This window comes from Rhinolophus sinicus, chromosome 8 (genome assembly GCF_057876585.1).
Source record: "Rhinolophus sinicus isolate RSI-liver-muscle chromosome 8, RSI-T2T, whole genome shotgun sequence".
In the NCBI taxonomy this organism is placed as follows: domain Eukaryota; kingdom Metazoa; phylum Chordata; class Mammalia; order Chiroptera; family Rhinolophidae; genus Rhinolophus; species Rhinolophus sinicus.
This window is the reverse complement of record NC_142508.1, coordinates 45790222-45814765: the sequence shown is the minus strand read 5'-3', so window position 1 is coordinate 45814765 and position 24544 is coordinate 45790222. Positions and strand designations below refer to the sequence as shown.

At 37.0% G+C, this 24544-nt stretch overlaps 1 protein-coding gene across 1 annotated transcript; it reads left to right on the top strand.

Annotated features, from left to right (window-relative positions):
• Nucleotides 1-377: 377 nt before the first annotated feature.
• ZNF527 (zinc finger protein 527) lies at nt 378-19516 on the top strand. Its single transcript, XM_074315755.2, has 5 exons — nt 378-583; nt 3244-3315; nt 7079-7205; nt 7812-7907; nt 15392-19516. Exons 2-5 carry the CDS (start codon nt 3283-3285, stop codon nt 16963-16965), a joined length of 1830 nt encoding a protein of 609 aa, XP_074171856.1. The 5' UTR covers nt 378-583; nt 3244-3282; the 3' UTR covers nt 16966-19516.
• The last annotated feature ends 5028 nt before the right edge of the window (nt 19517-24544 follow it).

Sequence of the window (24544 nt, the reverse complement as noted above, 5' to 3'; positions counted from 1 at the left end):
CACACTCTCTGCGCGAGAGACCCACAATCTGTCACACTACGATCCCCAGTCACAGGACGTGATTTAAAATAAAATACAGAAACTCACGGCACTGACAGAATCCGTCGCCCCCTGGTGCCCAAGCACAAAAGTGTGCGGTGACAGGCACACAAAAACCGTCACACCTAAGCATACAGTTACAGACCCGCGCATCTTCCCCGTTTCCTCACACACAGTCGCCCAAGGTCATTTCAGTGCCCAGCATCGCCCAGGGTTGCACTCAACTCTCCAGGTGCCCGCACCCAAAGCCGCTGCCGCCTGTAGCGCAAGCACAAAGTAGAGACGGGCCGTGGGCCCCTCTGGGAAATGTAGTTCCGCAGAGAAGGCCGCGGCGCAAAGCCTTGTGGGGCTGGTGGTTCGAGGAGTCGGAAAGAAAAGCTGAGTAGGCTCGTCCAGATCCCTGCAGCTGGATGTTCCCCCTGAGGTGCTCAAGGGTCCCGCGCGCCTCAGTCTCCGCCCCTTTCCGACCCCCTGGGGATTCTGGGAGGCGACATCGCGGGTCTCCGGTAGTTGGGCGGGTTTCCAGAGCCCACGGCGCTGGGAGGTGAGTTGGGCCTGACTGCGCGCGAGAGCCAGCGATCGGGGACCGGCTTGCAGTGGACTGGGTACACAGGGATGGTGACCTGGCAGGCGTTGTTGGGGAGACCGTGTGTTACCATGTATAACTATGTGAGAGGCTGTGGGTGTGACAGTGATTTTTGTGTGTCGCCGTGTGATTGTGCGCCACTGACTGTCACTGGTGTAAAACTGTGTGTTTGTGTGTCACTGTCTCTGCAGGTATAATTATGTATTATTGTGTATGGGTTTGTGAGACACTGCGGGTATGACGTGTGTGTGATTATGTTTGACCACTTGCCTCTTGTGGATATAAATATTTGTGTGTGACAGCAGGTGTGCTTATGTATCCATGACGATCTATCTCTGCAGGTATAATTTTGTATGAATAATTGTGGCAGGATATGTGACCTTGTTTGATATGTAACTGTGTGAGATTGTGTGCGACTGTCTGTTGGAGTAATTGTGTATCATCACCACTTTGTGTTAATGCAACTGTGTATGTGTGTGACATTATGTGTGTGATTGTGTGACCATGTATATGTGTGTGATTGGGTGAGAATTTTTGTATGTGTGACCAGTGTATGATTGTGAAGCACAGAAAAATTAAAATTACTTGCCCAAGTTCACACAGTTAATAAGTGACAGAACTGGGATTTGAACCCAGGCAGTTTGGCTTCAGAGTCCTTGCTTTTAATTACTAACGTGGAAAATGGGGGCCCTGAGTTCTGAGGGTGTTGGAGAGGATTGTCCCGTGGTCTTGGATTAGGAACCTTTGGGACATGGGAACTTAATGTAGGTCTCTTCCTTCAGTACTTTGGTGAGTCACAGGACCCTGTCTGAAGACATTGTAGTGAGACCATCCTTAAACTGGCTGCCTCTGGAAGAGGAAAGCCCAGTCTTCCTCTCCTTAGGTTCCAGATTTGGAGATTATAGCATTTTTCTTGTCAAACTCTTCCACATTTGGTGCTGAGAGAGGCTGATCCATGGCTCTTTTTCTGATGAGCTAAATTTTTGGTTCTGACTTTCTCAGTTAATAAAGAAAAGCGTTCTCATTTCCTTTCCAAATGTGTATGTAGAATCTACGTGGGAACACGGGTGACACTTCTCTATGCCAGGAGTTGGCTCATGCAATCTTGACAGTGAGGAAAGAAAGGTTCTGAGAGATGGATTAACTTGCCCAAGGTCATACAGACAGTGAATGAAGGAGTGGAGAGTCAGCCTTCATTTGGGAGCTGTATGTAAAGCCCGAGTCTTTAATACACCTTCTTTCAGAGACTGATAGCCCATCTCAAACTTGGAAAATATTATCCAAGGGATACATAGCTATTTGCAAACAGAAATTTAAAAACCATTTCTTTTATAGGGGTCCCAGATGCTGAGAAGACTTTGATTCTCCTCTCAGGTTGCACAGGCTTTTATGGACAATTTCAAGCTACATTGCATTAACAAAATAACTTTATTAGAGACTTAGTTGGCTAGTGCAGTAGCCCAGAATTAGGAGGTCATGTATCCTAAATTCTAGGTCAAACCCAACTATCCTTGTTCTCAGAATGAAATGATGGCTCTAAGAGGAACATATTTGAGGCTGTGGAGGTTGTTATTGGTTTAGTGTTAAAATTTGGCAGTTTGCCTCAGGCTGCATTTCTATGGAGGAATAATGGTAATATTTTTCATCTCTGAAGATGCGTCTGTAAGAAATATATGGCATTGATTCCTCAGGTTATGTTGAATATTTCCCATTCAGACATTATGGTCTTTTGAAAGAGGATCAGCTTTTGAGTCACACTGCAGTTTGACTCTCATGATTTTGAGTTAGTTGTTTAAGTTTTTTGAACTTCAATTTCACTTGTTGGTAAAATGGGGATAATAACACCTACCTTTGCAGTTTTGTGAAGATTAAATAAGATAAAGATACGTACAACATGTGTAACATCACTATATATATTACAGGAGGCTCAGTAAGATTTATCACATATTTTTTGAGCACCTGCAATGGTTCTGGCATTATTCTAGCACCAGTGAACTTAACAAATCCTAGCTCTTTTAGATTTTACACTATTGATCGGGAAGACAATAGTAAACAGGGGGAAAAAATAAATAACATGTTTGGTGGTGTTAAATACTAAGAAGAAAAGTAAACCAGGATAAGGAATAAGAGACTGGAAGGGAGGTTCTCTTCAGATAGAATTTTCAGGGAAGTCCCTCTGATGTGTTGATAACTGAGCAAAATAGGAATGGAGAGAGAGAGTGAGCCATGTCCAGGCAGAAGGAAAAACAAAGGCAACACCCTTTCAGGAGTGCACACAGTGGTTGTGGAACTAGAAGGAAACCTGGATGCCTGGAGTGGGGTGACCAAGGGTGAGAGGGGGAGGAAATGAGGTCTACATGGCAGCCAGGCCCAGATCATAAATTGCCTTTTTGGCCATAGGATGGACTTTAGATTTTGTTGCGTTCAGGCTGTGTGTTCTTACTATCAGTCAGGATTTAAGTAGTTAAGATCAGCTTTGACCTTTTGTTCAGATCTTGGAGGGGGTAGGACTGAGGCAGTGGAGACCCTAAAGAGGCAATGGTTCTGTCTTTGTAAGTCTCAGATCAGCAACATAGGGTTGGTTTGCCATTTTTTCTTCCTTAACTCTCCCTTTTCAGGACTTTGTTCTTCAAAAGAGAAAATTGAAGGAAGGAGGAATGGCTGTTGGACTTTGTAAATCCATTTCCCAGGTAAGTTGATGTTTTCACTTTGTTTCCAGAAATTCCACCTCTTTTTTTAGGACTTTGAACTACAGAGAAAGTCACATATAGTTCAGTGAGCACTCTATCCACTTCTCTCTCTCCACCATTTGTTCATATAATCCTTCCAGAAAACACTTAGTATCTCTTTTACTCAGTGTTGTGCTCAAATGTGTGATGAAACAGATCTCTCCTCTTTAGATGGATCGTGATTTGTTGTATTGGAGATGAATGCAACTGAAACAAAGGATAGAGTGATTATTGAGTGCCTTATTAAATAGGAAGGTCAAGGATGGCCTCTCTGAGGAAGTGGCATTTAAGCAAAGAAATACCTCAGTGAAAGTAGGGAGTAAGTTTTGTGAAGATCTGGGGAAGAGCTTTAAAAGTAGGAGCAATAGCATGTATGAAGTTACTATGGTGGAAGCACATTTGATATGTTTCAGGAATAACAATCAGCCAGTATCCTTGGAGACAAATGAGCACTGTGAGGTCATAGGAGTAGCTGGGGAACAAGTTATATAGGCCCTTGAAAGTCATGATCAGAACTTTGAGTTTTGTACTAAGGGAGAAGGTGAGCCATTGGAGTGTTGGGGATATGTTTGATTTCTGTTTTAAAAGGAAAAGAGAAGTAAGGGAGGTAAGGGTGGAAGCAGGAAGGCCGTTCAGGAGACTACTGCAGTAATCCAGGTGGACGGTGATAGCTGTTTGGACCTTGGTGGTGGCGTTGGAGCTGGAGAGATTCTGGATATATACGGGAGATAGAAAATAAGGGATTCGATCAGGGATTTGGTTGTGAAATGTGAGAGGAAGAAAGAAATCATGGATGACTACAAAGATTTTTGACCTGGGCAACTGTATAAATGGCCATGACTTTTACTGAGATGGGAAAACTAGGTAGGGTGAGATGGGAATCAATAATTGAGTTCTAGGTATATTAAGTTTGAGAGACATGTTGGATATCCAAGTGGAATATTGATTATATATCTGGAGTTCAGGACTAGAGATAGGAATTTGAGAGTCATTACTGTATTTAAAGCCAAAGGACAAGATGAGATGATCTTGAGATTGTAGTGAATATAGTAGATAGGAAAGAGGTCCAAGGACTGAGTTTAGGGCATTCATCATTTAGGGGCCGACAAGAAGAGGAGGAATCAGCAAAAGAGACTGAGAAGGACTTAATGTGGAAGGAAAACCAGAAGCGTAAGGGTCCTGGAAGTCAAGAGTAGAAAATCTTTCAAGGAGGTGATAATCAACTGAGTTAAATCGTTCTGACAGAGATTGAGGAAGATGAAGACTGAGAATTGGCCACTGGACTTGGTAACATGGAAGCTACTGATACCCTTGAAAAGAGCTACTTTTTAGAGTGGTTGGTATGAAACCATCATTGCAGTAGATTCCAGAGACAACAGAAGGTAAAAAAAGTGAGACTAGAGACAGTGAGTCTAGACCTGTGCTGTCCAATAATCTACCCGGTAGCCACATATGACTACTCTGAATTGAGATGTTCTATGAATATAAAATACATACCAGATTTTGAAGATTCAGGACAAAAAAGAATGTAAAGCATTAATAATTTTGTATAGAAATAACAGCTATATTGGGTTAAATTAAAAATATTAAATTAACTTATTATATTTATTTTTTAATGTGTCTACTGAAAAGTTTAAATTACATATGTGGCTCACATTGTATTTCTGTTGGACATTACTGATTTAAACAACTCTGGAAGAATTTTGTTATTAAGAGGAATAGAGAAATGGGACAATAGCTAGAGTGAGATTGTGGAAGGGAATTTATGTATCTATAAGATGGAAGATGTTGCATCAGTTTATATATTGATACGAATAATCCAGTAAAGTGAGAAAATACTAGTAATACAAGGGAGATATCTGATAGCTCCCTGACATTTGCAAGAGAGAGAGGTGACAATGTCCTTGTATGGACAAGTGGGGGGAATGGTCTTAGACAGGAAGCCTAGAGTTTTATCTGTCGTAACAGAAGGAAAGCAGAAAAATGAGTACAGGTACAAGTCAGTAAATACATGTGGTGGGCTAGACGATGAGGAAGTTCAAAGTGAGAAAAGGGAAGGAGTTAATGATGATTTGAGAGAGAGAGATAGAAGGTATGAAATAGTCATGGGGGCGTAGGAGAGTGCATTATTAAGGAAGTGTGGTAGAGTTGCATAGTGGTGCTTTTGGTGGGCTCTCTGGCCAAGTACTAGAAGTACATTGGATCAACATGTTTATCAGTCAGGGTTCTGGCAAGAAACTCAAAAGGGGACTATTTAAAAGTACCAAGTGTGCCAAAAAAATGTATACAAGTGGACACTTTGGTCAACATTGCTCAAGCAGTAGTTCACTGTAATCAGAAGTGGCTGGATGCTGATGGTAACCACTTGATCACCTCTTGTAATTGCAGAAGTCAGACGTGACTTGTGTTCATCTTTTGTTATCGGTATACTCATATGTTGAGTATTACAATTTTAATAGTTTTTTCCTTTCTTAAAATGTGTATACATTTTTTTGGCCCCCCTCTGTATGTAGAGAAACTACAGAGGATAGTGCTAACAGTTGAGCTCCTTTACTAAGTTTAGGCCTGAATCCAGAGACAGAGATATCTGAGTGGAGGGGGCCCCTGACAGCCACTGTGACCTTTGACTGAAGGACAGAGATCACACAGGGTAGTGCTGCAAAGAGGGATCCAGGGAAATAAATGTATCTCGCTTACCTCCCTCCCATATCTTCTATGTGGCCTAACCCAACTGAAAATGGGATGGGAAAAGGGAGTCTCTTGGTATAGTCAATACACTTAGCCTCCCACGACACAGAGAAGTGTCGAGGGGCACATGGAAGTTACACAACACTATGTAGTTGTGTGCTTTTTTTCCTCTAGCCTCATTCATCGATATTTTTACTATGTAGAAAAACCATATTTGATATTTTATTGTTTTTAATAAAAAATGAGACCATTCTCTGCAAAATGGAACTCTGTCATTTTTAAGGGTTGAGTACTCTTTATATGGATGTAGCATAGGAAACTTCACCATTTATTCAAGTGGCAAATATTTCCTAAGTGTTTACAATGTGACAGTTTTGTAACAGACACTGGATGTACATGAGCTTATAAAATATATACCCTTTCCCTCATACAGCTTATAGTTCAGTTGCATAGCTTAAACTCTTATTATTGGACATGTACTTTTTTTTCAGACTTTTTATATAACCTTCCAATGAAAATTCTGTATACTCTTCACATACACTTCATTATTTCTTCAAGATACACTCCTGGAAGTTTTTCCTTACATATAGAGTCTAAATTTCAGACCATACCCTTTTATTAAAGCCCAATTCAAGGCCTTCCTTTACTATTCTGAGTCATCTGATATCCCAGTTCAGGGAATATAAAGGAATTCTCTCTACAAGAATGTCTTGATACTTAGTATATGTAACATAAAAATTAGCCTTTGCTCATGTACTTTCATCTTATGAAACTCATGTTTCATGTTATAAGTTAATTTTTTCTGTGTATATGCCCTTTCTCTTTCATTTAAAAAAATGTATAATTTTCAAGATGTGAATCTGTTTCTGATCTTTTTCTCTCAAAATATTTGACAAACCTGATTATGTACTTGATCCCCCATAATTATTTTCCTTGGACCACTTAGAGCTTTGAACTCTGGCAGAATTTTTTTGCTAGGATCATATGGGAGCACTTGGCAAGCAAGATTTTTTTTTTTTTTTTTTTTAAATTTCAGGGATTGGTGACCTTTAGGGATGTGGCTCTAGATTTTTCCCAAGAAGAATGGGAATGGCTGGACCCATCTCAGAAGGATTTATACAGAGATGTCATGTTGGAGAACTACAGGAACTTGGTATGCCTTGGTAAGGATGTCTTTCCCCCATAATTCAAAATCTACCCTCTGGGGTGTTTTTGCTTCCTCCATTGGGAATATCTAGGGCATCTTAAGTGCTTAGCTGAATTTCTACTTCCTGTTTCCAGGAAATGATTTGAAATAGTTTTATAGAGTTAGAAATCAGTAGTTTCCTTTGCTGTAGTATGATGGTTTGGAATAGCAGCATCAGTATGGCATGAGAATTTGTTAAATTGCAAATTATGGGGTCCCACTGTAGACCATTCAGAATCGGAAATTCTGAGAATAGGCCTGGGTTTTAATGAGCCCTCCAAATGATTCTGATGCCTATGAAAGTTTGAGAACCACTGTGGTTTCTAATCCAGTAGGTCTGGGTTAGGGCCTGAGAATATGCATTTCTGACAAGTTCCTAGGTGATGGTGCTTCTGCTGTAGCACTTTGAAAGCCACTGCTATGGAAGAAGCTTTATCTTCCATACAAGCATCATTCCATTCTCTCGACCTTCCTCTAATGTTCTTTCTTGCCTGCTGACCAAGAGATTGAGTGTGAGTCCTGAAACAGCTAAAGCATATTATATCTGTCTCTCTTGCTCTCATTTTTCTTCTCCTGTAAACAGGACTCTCCATTTCTAAGCCCAACATGATCTCCTTATTGGAGCAAGGGAAAGAACCTTGGATGGTGGAGAGAGAGATGTCAGATGATCCATATACAGGTGAGCGACTGGGAACCCGGCAGGGAGGGCTGTTGTAAGGTGTCAGCCAAAGTGGTCATGAGGAGGCTGCCCTGGGTTCATGAGGAAACCTCACCTACCCCTTGGCCTTTTCCTTCCTATTTCTGTCAGATTATACTTATACCTATACCCTGAATCCCAGTCCTTCCATGCTGTTCTTTCCCATTTATAGTCTGAATTGTATACATTTATAGATGTCTTTTTAGAGTTTTTATTTTTATGAAAGTTACTGTCAAAGTTGAACATGCACATTGTTTAAAGAGTCAAGTAGTTTTACAAGGCTTATTTCTTAAAAAAGAAAAAAAAGGCAGTCTCTTACCCTGCTTTCCAGTTTCCCTCTCCTAAAAGGGGTCCACTTGCTTTTCTTTTATAGTTTCTTTTGGTGTTTCCTTCATGTCTCTAATAAATATGTCTATGTTGCTATTTCTTGTTTCTTCAAGTTTAGTCCATATCCAGTATCTCCTCACCAAGAAAATAAGAGTTAGTATTTTTTTTATCCTGAAGCCAACTCTCTCTCTCTCTCTCTCTCTCTCTCTCTCTCTCTCTCTCTCTCTCTCTCTCTCTCTCTTTCTTCTCATCCCCTCATCTCAGTCTCACCAAAATCATAATTTTGATTGAATCACAGTTTAGTGTTTACATTATTATGGCTATTAAGTACTAGTCATAGAAATGCTGTGCAGATACCAAGATTATTTTTTCTGTACAACTTTTTATTTTGCCTGTAGTTAATAATTATCTGGGGATTTTGTCTGTTTTTTTTTTTAATTCTTTTTTTTACATACATATGCCTTACTCAATTCCCAACTCCCCATCAATTATATAAATCTCTTAAGACAATTAGGCACATTAGGTGATCTGTTCATTTAATCTTCTGGGAGAAGTTCCCAGTCTTCAGATATGCTTTACTCTGGAGAAATGGCTCATTATATCTGCTTCCACTGAATTTGGGCTTATCTGATGTTTTCTCATGATTAGATTGAGGTAGTGCATTTTTTGAAAAGAGTGCCACAGAAATAATGTATCCCTCTCAGTGCATATACCAAGGGATTCATAATATTGATATATGTCTTATATTGATGATGTTAACTTTGATTACTTGGTGAAGGTGGTGTCTGCCTTGTTTTTCCATTGTACAATTAGTGTTTTTCTATTTGTAATTAAGAAATATCTTGGGGGAGATACTTTGAAACAATTCAGTTTCTTCTAAAACTTTTTTCCACTAATTTTAGCATCCATTGGCTCATTAAATTTTGTCTGCAACAGTTAGTACCATAATCTTGACCTAATGTTGATTTTTCCATTTCCCTCTTTTCTTTACATGTATTAATTAGGGTTGTTCTGTAGGGAAGAGCTGTTCCTTCACTCCCGTTTAGTTATACACTCAGTTATTTCTTTATGTTTATGGAACCATGAATTTTTATTTTTTCTGTGAGGTAATTCCAATGAATCATTTTGTTGCTCAAATTCTTCCAGCTTTGATCATTGGGATCTCCTTCAAGTTGGTTCCTTTGACCTTTTGACATGCCCCCATCCATTTTTTAAGCACATCCTTCCTTTATGGTTCCAGGTGTCCCAGATTCATCTTGTTATCCATACCCCGGCCTTGAATGAACCACTTGTCCAAGGAGTCCTGGTTCCTTTTATTGGGAAATAATGTTTAGAAACCAAGGTCCGGGTGTTAGTCGGGCTCAATGCTACTGGGTTGCCATTGCTTCTAGGCCCTCACCACAGATTGAGCTGGGAAATAAATGCATGTATAATAACACATACACACACACTTCTATATTTATTTCTGCCTCTGTCTTTATATATATTAAAACTATCAGTTTATATTGATACCCTGATTCTAGTCCTGCTCCACAGGGTTTATTGTATTAATAGCCTTCCTCCTTTACTTATTTGTAATTTCTTTTTATGACAATGAGAAACAATGTATTTACTTATTTGCTCAATTTTAATATTCACATAAAGTAATTTCAGAATTTCCAATCTATTTCTCTGTGAGAAACAAATTTACTAACTAGATTACATTATTGATTCTTTTCTTTGTCTGTGGTCTTACAGTATTTAGTCACAATACTATTTTACAAAGTTACTTAGGTTAGTTCTTTTAGGTTCATTTGTTACTGTTTGTATTCCATTTTGTGTTCCTACCACACACCCTGATTGGTTTGAATTATTTATCTTTTTGGTATCCGAAACATCACTATCTATATAAAAAATAAAATCAGAGCTCTTCCAAAAATACATCCTTAGAAAAGTGTTGTTCCCTTCTCATCCCTACTATCCTGTTTGTATTCCCTACTTCTTCCTACCTGTTTCTTACCTACCCTTTGTAGATTACCAATCTCTTTATTTTCAGGTTTGTCATTTTTATGTTTTTCTTGCACAAACTAGGAGATATATATGTAGTTTCCTGTATCTTCTTGTATACTACGTGAAGAGTAGCATACCATAGATACTCTTTGCATATTTGCTTTTTCACTTAACTGTATATACAGGAAATCACTCCATATTGGTTAATGGGGAGGCTTTTCATTTTTTTAACAGCTGCAAAATAGTCCATTATTTGGATGTCATCAAGTATATTCAACTACTCTCTGATGTGTGGACATATAGGTTGTTTGTAATAATTTACAATTACAAACAATGCAGCAATAAGTAACCTTATACATACATATTTTTGTATTGTTGAGGCTGTATTTCCAACGTGGATTCCTAGATGTAGGATTGTTGATTAAGTGCATCCCCTCCAGACAGGTTGTACCAGTTTGATTTCTATATTAGTTTCCTATTGCTGCTGTAACAATAGGGGGCACTTCATGTTCCTCTTTGCTGGGTTCTTTTCTGCCTCCTGTAAGTTTTTTTATGCTTCTGTATGTTTTTCTTGACATTTCCCCACAATGATAGAGAATTTTATAAATCATCCTGGTTCAGACCTTTCACAGAGATTTTAAGGAAGGTATAAAATGCAAGGCTTAGCTCATATTATTGGTCCTAGAAACTTCTTTCTTTCCTCAGAATTTTCTTTTACATTATTGATCACTTTTCCCATGCATTCTTTAAAATAATTTTATAAGTTCAGAAATAAAACCTTCATGGAATTATGATTGGAATTGACCTGATATAAATTAACTGGGAGTAAACAGGCATGTATACATATATTTTTCATTTGGTGCAATTTCATTTGGTGCATTTTTATTTGAATTTTCTTTAAAATAATTTCATAACATTTTATAGGGCCTTTTTAGTGTTCCTGTGTACCATACTCCCTTCTGTCTTCCAATTACTTACATACCAATTGTAATCTTCACTCATTGCTTTTACTTCATATTCTCTTCCATTGCCTTACCATTTGCAATCTGGCTTCTTCCCCTCTACTTTGACTAAGTCCAGGTGCCTTTCTTCACTTTCATATTCTTCAGCCTATGAAAGAGGAAAAGGTCTTACTAGACTGTGGACCTAGTTTCCCACATGCTTAACTGGTGAGCAGTAGATAAAATGGTAAATATACAAGGTCTGACAATTAAGTTCCCAAACTTGTTGCAACGATGTTGCTAACCTTTTTTGGTATCAGAGGGATTATTCATTACCAGTTGGACAAACAGTTAACCAAGTGTACTATTGGGAAGTGCTGAAAAGGCTGCTTGAAAAAGTTAGATAACCTGAACTTTTCGCCAGCAATTCATGGCTCTTGCATCACGACAATGCACCAGCTCACATGGCACTGTCTGTGAGGGAGTTTTTAGCCAGGAAACAAATAACTGTATTGGAGCACCCTCCCTACTCACCTGATCTGGCCCCCAATGACTTCTTTCTTTACCCGAAGATAAAGGAAATATTGAAAGGAAGATATTTTGATGACATTCGGGACATCAAGGATAATACGATGACAGCTCTGATGGCCACTCCAGAAAAAGAGTTCCAAAATTGCTTTGAAGGGTAGACTAGTGCTGGCATTGGTGCATAGCTTCCCAAGGGGAGCACTTCAAAAGTCACCTTAGTGATATTTGCAATGAGGTATGTAGCACTTTTTCTAGGATGAGTTCGCGAACTTAATTTTCCGTCCTCATACTAATGAAGTAAATCATCTCCTGGTCTGAAACCCAGGAGATTCTATGAGATGTATAAGATAGTTCTGACCCTGGTTCTTTTTCTCTGTCCAAAGCTGTATTCTGTTTCTCTCTGCCTTTAACTGGCTCCTGTCCCTATTTTTCTGTCTTTCCTTCATTCAACCATACGATCTTTGTCATATTAATCTGGATCCTATCCAGTGCTGTCTAATAGAACATGCTGGGGTGATGGAAATTATATCTGTGCTTTACAATACAGTAGCCACTAGCCATGTTTGGCTCTTGAGCACTTAAAATATGGCTAGATGTGACTGAGAAACTGAATTTCAAAATTTTTTATTTTAATTTAAATTGCCATATGTGGTTAGTGACTGCCATATTGGGCAGCATAGCTCTATACAGTCTTTTACAAAAGGAGATCAGATCTGTAAGTCTGTGTGTCATTGGTCAGGTTATTCATTGGAACATTTCTAGGCATTAGCAGGAAACTCCCACCTTCTTAAGATATCCCCATAAGGTACAAATCTCCAGTTATTTAAAAAAATAGAGAAAATAGTCAATATTATCCTAATAACATTATTTGGTGACAGATAGTTCCTGGTTACTGGACTTATTTTGGTGATCACATCATAAGAAATATAAATGTTGAATCACTATGTTGTACATACCTGAAATTAATATAATATTGTATAAACTATACTTCACTAAAAACAAAACAAAAAAAACGACTTCTCCCATAGATATTGTCTTTTTTTCTGAGATTTCCCACTCAAATCTCCTGGGTTTCATACCAGGAGATGATTTACTTCATCAGTATATCTACCATTTTATCTACTGCTCACCAGTTGAGCATATGGAGAACTTAGGTCCACAGTCTAGTAAGACCTTTCCCTCTTCCAACATTATACATAAGCCTATTTACTATGTAGTTCTGATTGGATTCCAGAGTTGATCATACTTTGATTTATAACTTCCATCCATTGACAGATTATAATCAGTTGGAAATTACATATCTCTAATATCTAATACATTGCCTGGGTACGTTTTAACCCCACAGGGTTTACCTCTCTCAATCTTGGTCTTGCCACTTGACCATCAGCTTATTTCACAATCCCATGATATAATAGATATCACATCCGCCTATTACATAATCAGATGTAATAATATCTGAGCCTATTAGTGGTATAGGTATAAGAAATACTTAATGAGTATATATTAATGTGTTATATTTTATGATAAGTATCACCGAATATCTATAATGAGCTAAACACTGCTAGGTATGTTATAAATATATTATTCCTTATTTTTATACCATACTTGCAAGGTCATTTCATTTTGCTTGCTAGGAAACTGAGGCTCAAGAGATAGGTTAAACAGTTTGTTAAAGCTAGTATACATGGCTAGCTAGATATAGTTAGGATTCAAACTTACCTTTGTCTGATCCCAAACCCTGTGTTTCCACTGTGCAACATGGATGCCCATTTAGCTCTCTTCCATTCTGCCTGAATCCATAACTTCCCTTTTCCTCTCAATTACTGATAAGGGAGAATTATCTTTTTTCTATTGCTGAATGTCATCATGAAACCATTGACTTCTAAGTATTCTCTACTCCAATCATAGTGAATATGCCTTCTACATATACAATACTTATTTCCTGCTCTATAGTTTCCCCTGGAAATAACCCATGTGGAGTTCCTTTTCCTATAATATTTATCTACCTAAGTCCAGAATATCTTTTTCTGGGGGGGGGGGGGGGGAGGGGAGAAGAGGGCGTGGTTGGAGCTGCAGACACCTCAGAATACCTCATATCAGAAATGTCTGTAGTGTTCTCCCATCAGACTTCTTTTGCTCAGCATTGTATTAGGTATTGTGTAAAGCTGCTGTTTGCCTGGAGTAGAGAAAAGATTTATTCTTGGTAAGAGGGAATGTAGTGGCCCTGAGTGATGGATACAGAAGTGGTCGTAGGAGAGTGGGTGAGGGAGCAGAAGTAGTTGTACTTCTGCAGAAAGAAAGAACAACAGTGTGGACATAACAGAGGATAAATAAGCAAAGCCCTCTCAGGCCTGGATTGAGATAGGGGCCCAAGGAGGAGAAAATCCACAGCTGTGTATAGCAGGAACTGGTAGGGGTGGGGGCTTTCCTTGAAGTAAAGGCTGTATTAGAAAGAAGAAAGATAGAGATGCATAATACGTTCTTTGCTTTTCTATTTTGTACTGATCTAATGTGGAGGCACCTTTTTTACAACAGATGGGAAGCAGTTATAGAAAAGATGTATCTAATTAACCCCAAAATGCTAACATGTGGAGTTCTAAAATAATCCTTAAGCATATTAAAACATGAAAATGATTCCATCACTGAAATAACTACTATATTTCGGAAGTCTTATCAAAGCCTTGAAAATTAAGCTCACATTCTCCAGGAATTTCTCCTTAACTAAGCTAGAGAGTTTTGATCTGTTTTTCTGACATTTATACTACTAATAATCAGTATCATGTTAATTAATCATTCTTTATGTGCTATATTGAATTTATGTACACAGAAGTTTTATTTTTCTCCTTAAAGTTTAAAAAGGGAGAAGGATCTGTGTCTCAGAATTTTTCCCCTCTACTAGTTCTAGTAGTAGATTCTATATAGTTGAATATATTAGCTGATTATTGTCATGTGACATTAAAAGGACTTTCTCATTTTCCCCTTTTGAGATTCTTTTAAACAGCAGTTTTCTTTCTATTTTATCTCAACCAGTATTCTCTCCTGAAAGTATCAAGTATGTACTCTGTAGGCATAATTTTTCTCTCAACGTTGAGAAAAGCTGACCTCCAGATTCCTTCTAGACACTAAGAAAAAAATTTTCTTTCTTCTGGTTCCTAATACAATTTTAGAAGTTGTTGAGCATTCTTTCAGCATTCATTCAACCAAATGCTGCCCTTGTCCTAGGCACTGGATGCAACAGGAAGAAGAAAAAGAAGAAATAAATATCAATCCCAGCCCTCATGGAGCTTTAGTCTTATGAATAGGACTGCATAGTGCAGGATAGGACTGGAGACTTGAAAACTAGAGGCAGGAAAACTGTGATTATGATCTAATCAGTTGTCTCCAATTCTTTATCTTCTTGGCATTTTGCTTTGCCTGCAGCTTGATGCCCTATATTTACTGTGTTTCCCCAATCACCTCCTCCTCATCACCAACACACATACCTTTCTCCATGAGCTCTCTTCATTCTTTGTGCTTTTTTTTTGTATTTTGTTCATATTATATGACTGTATTTGAGAGATGTAAGAACCGGGTACTTTCTCCCCTCATTCTCCCAATTAAATTCTTCAGTTTCTTCTATAATAGTTTTCTTTTTCCTTGTAAAGGAAAAAAGGAGACATTTGCTTTCTTGATATTTTTCAGACTGGGAGTCTTGGTATGAAATTAAGGAATTATCTCCAAAATGGTACATTGATGAAGAGGAAATTTCCCAGAGGATGGTAATGAAAAGACTTACAAGTCATGACCTTGAATGCTCCAATTTCAGAGAAGCTTGGAAATATGAGGGTGAATTTAAGCAGCGTCATGGAAATCAAGAGAGGCATTTCAGACAAGTGACAAGTCTTAAGGAAATCTCTGCTGTGAAAACAGACAATAAATATAATTATTCTGAGAGAAGTGTTCTCTTGAAGTCAGTACTTTTAACACAACAGAGAGTTCCCACAGTACAGCAAGTATATAAATTTGATATTTATGATAAAATGTTCCCCCCCAATTCAGTCCTAATTGAACATAAGAGACAACATGCTGAGAAGGAATCTTTGATAGGTAATGAATGTGAAGAATTCAACCAGAGTACACACCATAGTAAAGATATTGGAATTCCTCCTGAGGTAAAACGTTATGAAAGTAATGATTTTTCAAATCTCTTAAGTTTCCACTCATTATTTACTCAACATCAAATAAGTCATTTTGGAAAATTACCCCATGGATACGATGAATGTGGTGATTCCTTTAGCTGTTACTCATTCTTTACTCAACCTCAGAGAATTCACAGTGGAGAGAAACCATATGCATGCAATGACTGTGGGAAGGCCTTTAGCCATGACTTCTTTCACAGTGAACATCAGAGAACTCACATTGGAGAGAAACCATATGAATGTAAGGAATGCAACAAAGCTTTTAGACAGAGTGCACACCTTGCTCAGCATCAGAGAATCCACACTGGAGAGAAACCCTTTGCATGCAATGAATGTGGGAAGGCTTTTAGCCGTTATGCCTTCCTTGTTGAACATCAGAGAATTCACACAGGAGAGAAACCCTATGAATGTAAGGAATGTAACAAAGCCTTCAGACAGAGTGCACATCTTAATCAACATCAGAGAATTCACACTGGAGAGAAACCCTATGAATGTAATCAATGTGGAAAAGCCTTCAGCAGACGCATAGCCCTTACTCTGCATCAAAGAATTCATACAGGAGAGAAACCCTTTAAATGTAATGAATGTGGGAAGACCTTTGGCTATCGCTCACACCTTAATCAACATCAGAGAATTCATACGGGAGAAAAGCCCTATGAGTGCATCAAATGTGGGAAGTTTTTCAGGACTGACTCACAACTTAATCGACATCATAGAATTCATACTGGAGAGAGACCTTTTGAATGTAGTAAATGTGGAAAAGCCTTCAGTGATGCTTTGGTTCTAATTCATCATAAGAGAAGTCATGCAGGAGAGAAGCCCTATGAATGTAACAAATGTGGGAAGGCGTTCAGTTGTGGCTCATACCTTAATCAACATCAGAGAATTCATACTGGGGAGAAACCTTATGAATGTAATGAATGTGGGAAGGCTTTCCATCAGATCTTGTCCCTTAGGCTACACCAGAGAATTCATGTTGGAGAAAAACTCTATAACTGTAATGAATGTGGGAATAATTTTAGCTGTGCCTCTGCCCTTAGACGACATCAGAAAATTCATAATAGAGAAACTCTCTGATTATAACGAGGATAAGAAAGAAAACAGTCACCACTCAATCCTTATGAAATAAATATCTGTGAATTCTTTGGTTAGTAATTCTATGAATATAGTACTTATGGAAAAGCCATTAGTTCATGGGCATCCCTTATTTGAAACAGCCTGCATAGTAGACATCCATTACTTTGTGATCTGTTCTATGCCTCATATGAGACTCACCCTCAATGCATATGATTCTGATGAAACTAATAAACAGGGAGAACAGTGAATTGGTCATCGATTGGCCAGTTATGTCCCTCAACCTAGTGATTGATAAGGGGATTGCAAATGGCCCTGTCTAGATCAATAGAGCCATGAGAAGGTGTGGGTATTGTTATGGGCAGTAAGAGATTTTTTTTTTCTGGAATTGCAAGTTTCAAGGATTTAGTAAGATTAAAAACTCACCAGCAGTTTTGTTTCTTGAGTTTTTTTGTTTGTTTTGTTTGGTTTGGTTGGTTGTTTTGTTTTTGCTATGACATGAGGAAAGCCTTCCCAAGATAAATCCAACACAGAGGAAAATGGAGATGAGAGACAGAAATCTGATGAAATTGTTTGGTCTCCTTGATCCAGTCATGCCTGAAGTCTACACCATCCTTTACTTTTTCATTTTTGTGTCCAATAAATTTCCTTTTTTTGCTTTAGCTAATTGGATTTTCACCTCTTGGAATTAGAGTCCTGACTCATACACCCTATGTTTGCTATATGTGAAGATGCCTTGATTTTTGATATGGCATAATTATCCTAAGGAGAAACCTTATGATATAACAAATGTATGAAAGTTGAATGCAGCCTTCATAAAGCTGAGAGTTGCTTCATTTTGTTGCTAAAAATTAATTTAGTGTTCACAATAGGGATAGATTTTTAAAAATTCACCCAGTAAAACTCCTTAACAGGCTTTCTCATAAAGAATTAAAATCATTTGTGGCAGTGACTTACCATAGGGCTTCAAAGAAAGAATGGCAAACTAAGAGAATGGATCCATCGGTTTAGTGACTGGCTCTTCATTTTAAAGGAATTACTTGATTTTCTCCTTTCAGTATGGGTTCTAACATATTTTGTGATAGAATATAATAAGATAAAATTGTTAATGAGAACTTTTGTGGATGGGTTGTAAACTTGTTTTAAGAAGTTTGTGGATAACTTCTTTGGAACTAGAGATATCAGATAAAAACATACTGGCAGACAGAAAGAATGAACCATTTTCAACTAATGGTAAAAATAAAGAAGTTGGAGCCTAAAATTTTTTAGAGAATAAATCATTACCATTCTTCAGAGTAAGGAGGAACATGAGGGTGTGGGGCAGTATACATTATTCCTATTTTATGAGTGGATATTGGGAGGTAAACCTTGATGATATGGAAACATAACTACCTTGAACAGTTAGGACCAGTTAGAATCTTTGGTATTGTTTGGACAGTATAAAAACATATGAGAACAAATGAATTAGGAAAAAGTGAAGGATTTATATATGTGCATGGAACAAAACAATGACTGCTTTCATAATTTCTTTGTCAATTCATATTTATATCTAACAAAATCTGAAAATTATTTTTTCTTGTCTTAAGACAAATTCCCTTTAAACAACTTAAACTACAGATTTAGTATAATTGAATACTTCAAACCTTGAACAGAAACAAATGTAATAGTTATAAAATACTGTCAAACATTACATCTAACCTAAAATATATTAATATCATAAGGTAAATTCATGTCATTTATTTTTTCTTTCTTATATTTTCTGGACGTATAGGAATACTTATTTTAATACTTTCTAAGGGTTGAGTAATAACTTATTTCGGGAAGCTGCCAAGGTTACAGTAAACTTACCAGGCCTCAAGGAAAAAGAATGATGACTCAGATAGTTGAAGAGTCTGAGTTACTCATTAACTGATTCTTGATCTACATATGCACCTGATTTCTTCCTCCAAGGTGACAAACCCAAGCCATTGATTCTGTTTTTACAATTAAACTTCATTTGTAATGTTGATAAAATCTTTTACACCCATGACTTGAGCACAGGTGTTTGTAGTTTACAATCTGGTATTTCTCCTCACAATGTGGTACTAAATTTTGCTTATTTGCAACTATACAATCCATGGTCTTGTTGTGATATATTGACTTGACCTCTTAGCATTATTAAAAACTCATGGTTTATTAATATCTGATACATAGATATTAGGATCATCTAGAGATTTCCTGTCCTAAGAGATGAGGGTCTGAGTCTGTTCAATTGATTTAGAACATACTGGTGAAACCCTTTCCACTTTGTTGGTTGTACTCAATGGGTAATGAACCTTTGAATTCCTTTTTTAAATTTGGTTATTATGCTGAACATATCTTTCTGCCTTGTTATAGTTTATGTAGTTTTTGCTTGTCATATTTAAGAGTTTTTAAAATTTATTCTTCATTAAGCAGAATGTTTGTATTTGTGTGTGTTTTATTTAAAATTTTTGTATTGAGTGCCTACTGTGTGCCAGGCTTTGTTCTAATCTGGAAATTGGAGATAAAAGTAGTGAATAAAAAAGACAAAACACCCTGCCTTTATAGAGCTGATTTCTAATGAGGAAGGCAGGCAATAGAAAGGTAGGTAGATAGATAGATAGATAGATAGATAGATAGATAGATAGATAGATAGATAGATAGATGCATATAGATAAAATATATACTATCTAAAAACATAAATTCTAAGGAAAAAAAGATGAAGGAAGAGGTAGGGGACCAGGTTGATATTTTTAGCTTGTGTAGCAGGGAAGTTCTCTTTCCAAGTTGACTTTTGACTAAAGACCTGGGACAGATAAGAGATCTATCTATTAACTACACACACACACACACACACACACACACACACACACATTTCTATGCCTTATGTAACTAATGGAAAGGAATTCCGTGTGTGTGTGCGTGTGTGTGTGTGTACACTTTGTACTTACTAAATTCTCATTTTATTATGCCTATGTATTTATGTATTGCATTTTAACATTTTTCTTTTTCGTGTTATGAATTCATGGCCTTTTACAATCTTAACACATTTCAATTCATTACAATGTATATATTTTTGATACTCAAATAGAACTTAGCAGCTAGTGGCCACTTTAAGCTAACTCCTTGCTCCCTTCAGTGCTGCCCTGACTCTTTGCAAGCTTCCTTATTTTCTGGCAATAATAGGATGTTCCAGACTCATCCTCAGTGTTTCTTGCCCAAAGACATGAAGTTAGCTACCTTCCAAGGAATTTAGGAAGGGAGAAAACAAGCATAGATATTTGAAAGAGGATATGAAACCAGAAATAGAAGTTTCCCTTTTAAGAAAGGAAATAATTTTTCTCAGTAAAAGGTCTTCGTAGGTAGACATGGGGCCCTACCAAAGATACTAAAGTAAGACTGCATTTTCCTTATATACTATATTTTCTATTTTCTGTCATTCCTGTTGCCCAAGAAGAAAAAGATGGCCCAACTTCATGGTAGAGCTCGCTTTAAATAAGAAGTATATATTCATTACCCTTTATAAAACTTTAAGTTGTTTCAGGATTTGTGAAGCATTATTTCAATAACTGAAGTTTAAAAATGACCACTTGAAAATTAATTTTCATTTAAAGTTGCCTCAATTGATGTAAATGAGTTAAAAGGAAATGTGGATCCACTTCTTCAGATGCATTACGATTCCACTTGTACTCTTTTTCCTGCAGAAGGTTTTCTTTCTTTTTAAAAGTATTTCAGACATCTCTTCCTGAGCCAACACAATGCAAAACTTTGTGTGATATACAATTAAAATTTCCACTTAGTCATGTACCCTTTTAGTAGTTACTATCTTTAAATGTTAGGGCTCCACATGAATTTTGGGCAGAATTACACCATTGTGATTGGGCCCCTTTTAAAGATATCTAAAAAAAGATATTTCCTTGTTAGAACAAGATTTCAAGTTCCTACTTAGTGTATTAATTTGCTGGACCCTACAAAGATATTTCTACTTTATTCACAAACCTCAAGACAGGGAGACAATAGATTATATGGTGGAGAAAAGCAGATTCCTTGAAGCCATGGGGTGAGGGTAATTTAGTGGCTAGGGAATGAATCACCTTCCTGTTCAGCTTTCTTAGAGGTGGTTTGCATGGTAATTCCTGACATATTCTTACAGAAGGAGCAGTGGAAGTATCCGTTCTTTTGGTTATCGCACAAGTATAGTTGTTAGAATTAGACCTTCATGTGGATACCAGCTCTTTTCATTAGGAAAACCAGAAAAGGTAATTATACTTCTTTCAGGCTCAGTTTAGTTATCTATAAAATATGATATAATTCCAGCTTTTCAGGTTTCTGTGAGGATTACTTGAGATAATATGGCAATTGTTAATGATGAAATCAAGCAGGACATTGCATTGCATACCTGAGAGCAAGCTGTTTGTGTGAGACAGAATTGTAAATTCAGCCGGCGTCCTGCCTCCTGGTGTATCGAGTCCAAAACAGCTGTGTTCCCAGCCCTTTGCTCTGATCCTGGAGTGGGAACAGTAGTTACACAGTCTCCCAGAACTCCCTGTGTTTGGATATTTGAGGTTGCTAGGACTCTGCCTACTATTAAGATAGACACCAGGAAGGGTATGACTCTTGGTTTTATAGATTTGCATTTATGTTTTTGGACCTCAATTCATACTACATTATAAAAATTGTTTAGTCCAACACGCATTTCTTGGTTCTTTCCCCCATGATTCCCAATTCCTAGGCTCCACAGGCATGTACACAGTTATGTTTGGTATGCATCCTTAAATGTGTGTATACCTATATATCTTTTTCAAATAAGTTGTAGGTTGTGTTTGAAATTGACATTAATGGTATTATGCTATAAAAGTGTCATTTTTTTCTACTCAGCACCATTTTTTAGATCTACCACGTTCCTCTGTGTACAGGGCTCTAATGTTACTCATCACTTGTAACATTTGCGTAATAATCCATAGTACACGTATGTATTTACTACTTTTTATTTATTTACTCCCGTGGTCATGGATACACCTCCTAGCTGCCACAAAGAACATCTTAGTATGTGTCCCATGGTGCACCTCAACTAGATTAGGATATTTACCCTAGAATATCATACAAAGTGTTTTTTGCACAATTTCACTAGGTACAATTAGACTACTTTCTAGAATGGCTACAACTGTTTATACACTCACACCAGCAGCACCTCTTTCTACATCCTTGTAAACACTTGATACTATCTTCCTTGCGTGTTTTAGTTTGCACTCTTATTGTTGACTACTGGTGAGTTGGAGCATATCGCCATATACTTCTCAGTCATTTGGAATCCTTTCTATCAAGTGTTTTTTTCTTACCCTGTTCATCTCTTATCAAATAGGTCATCAAGTCCATTCATAAAAGTTTAGTTAAAATGTACTTGTAAATCCATCCAGGCTTTAGGCTTTTTTCTTTTTTTTTTTTTGAGGGGATGTTTTTATACCATTTCAATTTATTAGTTTTATTGAAATTTTCTGTTTCTTGTGCCAATGGTGGCATTTTGTTTTTTAGAAATGTATTCATTTTGTTTTAGGTTGTCAAATTTGTTTTCAATAGTCATTCACAAGATTCTTTTATTGTAACTTCATTTGATTTCTTACTCATTTTCTTATTTGCATCTTTGCTCTTTTTAATCAGCTTATTTGCATCTTTGCTCCTTTTTTATCAGCTTTATCAGACATAGGTTTACATAACTCACTGATTGTTGATCTTTTAAAAAAAACCTATCTCTTGGTGTGATCCTTTTCTCATATTTTTCCTAATTCTCTATGGATTTCTGCTCTTTATATTTATAATTTATTTTTTGTTTAAGTGTGCTGTGTCCCTCATACTCTACATTTTTTAATTGAGAATTTAGTTTTTTGTTTTTATTGATTAATGTACGTAAAGCTATACATTTTCCTTTACTACGTAAGTTGTGTCCTACATTTTGGACATTTCGTGTTTTAATTGTTATTTATTTCTACATATATTGTAATTTACCTTAGGTGTTCTTTAACTCCAAAGTCTTGGCTGTCATTTTTGTTATTGTTTCTAATGCTATTTTATTGTAATCAGACGTTTATATTAATTCTTTGGAATTGAATGTGGCTTCCTTTATAGCCTCATATGTGTGATCAATTTTCATAACTATTACATGTTTATTCAAAAAGTATATGAATTCTGAGTTTTGGGGGTATAAATTTCTCATCTATTAGGTCAAGCCATTAAACTATTGGATCTTTATCAGTCTAATAGGTGGAAAATGATATGCCAGTATAGTTTTAATTTGCTTTTTTATTGTGAATGAGTTTGAGCTTTCTTTCTTTGAACTGTATCTCTTGCTCAATATTCAATTGGAAAGTGATCTTTTACTTATATTGCAGGAAAATTAGCACTTTATGATGTGATTTATAAATATTTTTTCCAGTTTTCTATTTGTTTTTGAATTTACTTATGGTCCTCTTTTGCCATTCAAAATTGATTTTTATTGTTGATTTTTAAATTGTTATCTAATTTACCAGTTTTTTTTTTAAGGCTTATGAGTTTTGATTCATGTTTGAAAGGTCTTCTGTATCTTGAGATAATTTTAAAATTTTCCTGATTTCTCTTACTTTTGTGCTTTCACTTTCTTACATTTAAATTTTTGTGTGTAAGAATCTAATTTTACCCCTATATGGCTACTCCATTTCTTATCACCATTTACAAATAATCCATCTTTTCCCACTTATTTGAAATGTCACCTTTAGCATATACTAAATTACCAGATGTATTTGGGTACATTCATGCATTTCGTTTTCTGTTGCATTAATTTGTTTAAGTCTACTGTCACTAATTATTTCAAGAGAGGGGTTTTTATGTCTCTGGCTACAATTATAAATTTGTCTGTTTCTCTTCTTTGGTTATGTCAGTTTTTGCTTTATGTAAGTGTTGAAGCTACTGCATTAAATTCATAAGCATTTGGGATTGTTATGTACTCTTAATTAATTGATCCCCTTATCCTTACAAAATGACCTTCTTTGTCCCTAGTAATATTCTTTGCTCCCAAATTTTTGTCTGGTATTAATATGCCCACTCTGGCTTTCTTTTAATAAGTCGTAGCGTAGCATATCTTTCCCCATCCTTTTACTTTTAACCTATTTGTGTCTTTGTATTAAAAATGGGTTTTTCTCCTTCCCCTCCCACCCATCCAAGTATTTAGCTTATTCTGGTTCCAATATATAGATTGAATACCCTCAATTCTTACAGAAAAGTTGGGCATATAGTGGGTGCTGGTCATAGGAAGCCATTAACTTGCCTTGGGTGCCACTTGGTGGGTCCTGTGGCTGGAAGCTCCCAGGATGCCTCCCTCCATAAATTTTCCAGGAGCCCAGCACCCATGAAAGACTGCACCTGCATTATGGTTTCCTACTTGGGAGATGGGATTTCCGCCTCCTCCAAGACGACAGATATGTTCATTGTTTCCACAGCCGTCGCAAGTCTTTTCCTCCTGCTCTGCCTGGTCTGAGACAAACAATGATACCAGGAAAACGGAACCTCCGAAAGTTTATATTCCAGCTCTAAGCCAGGTTATAACGCAATG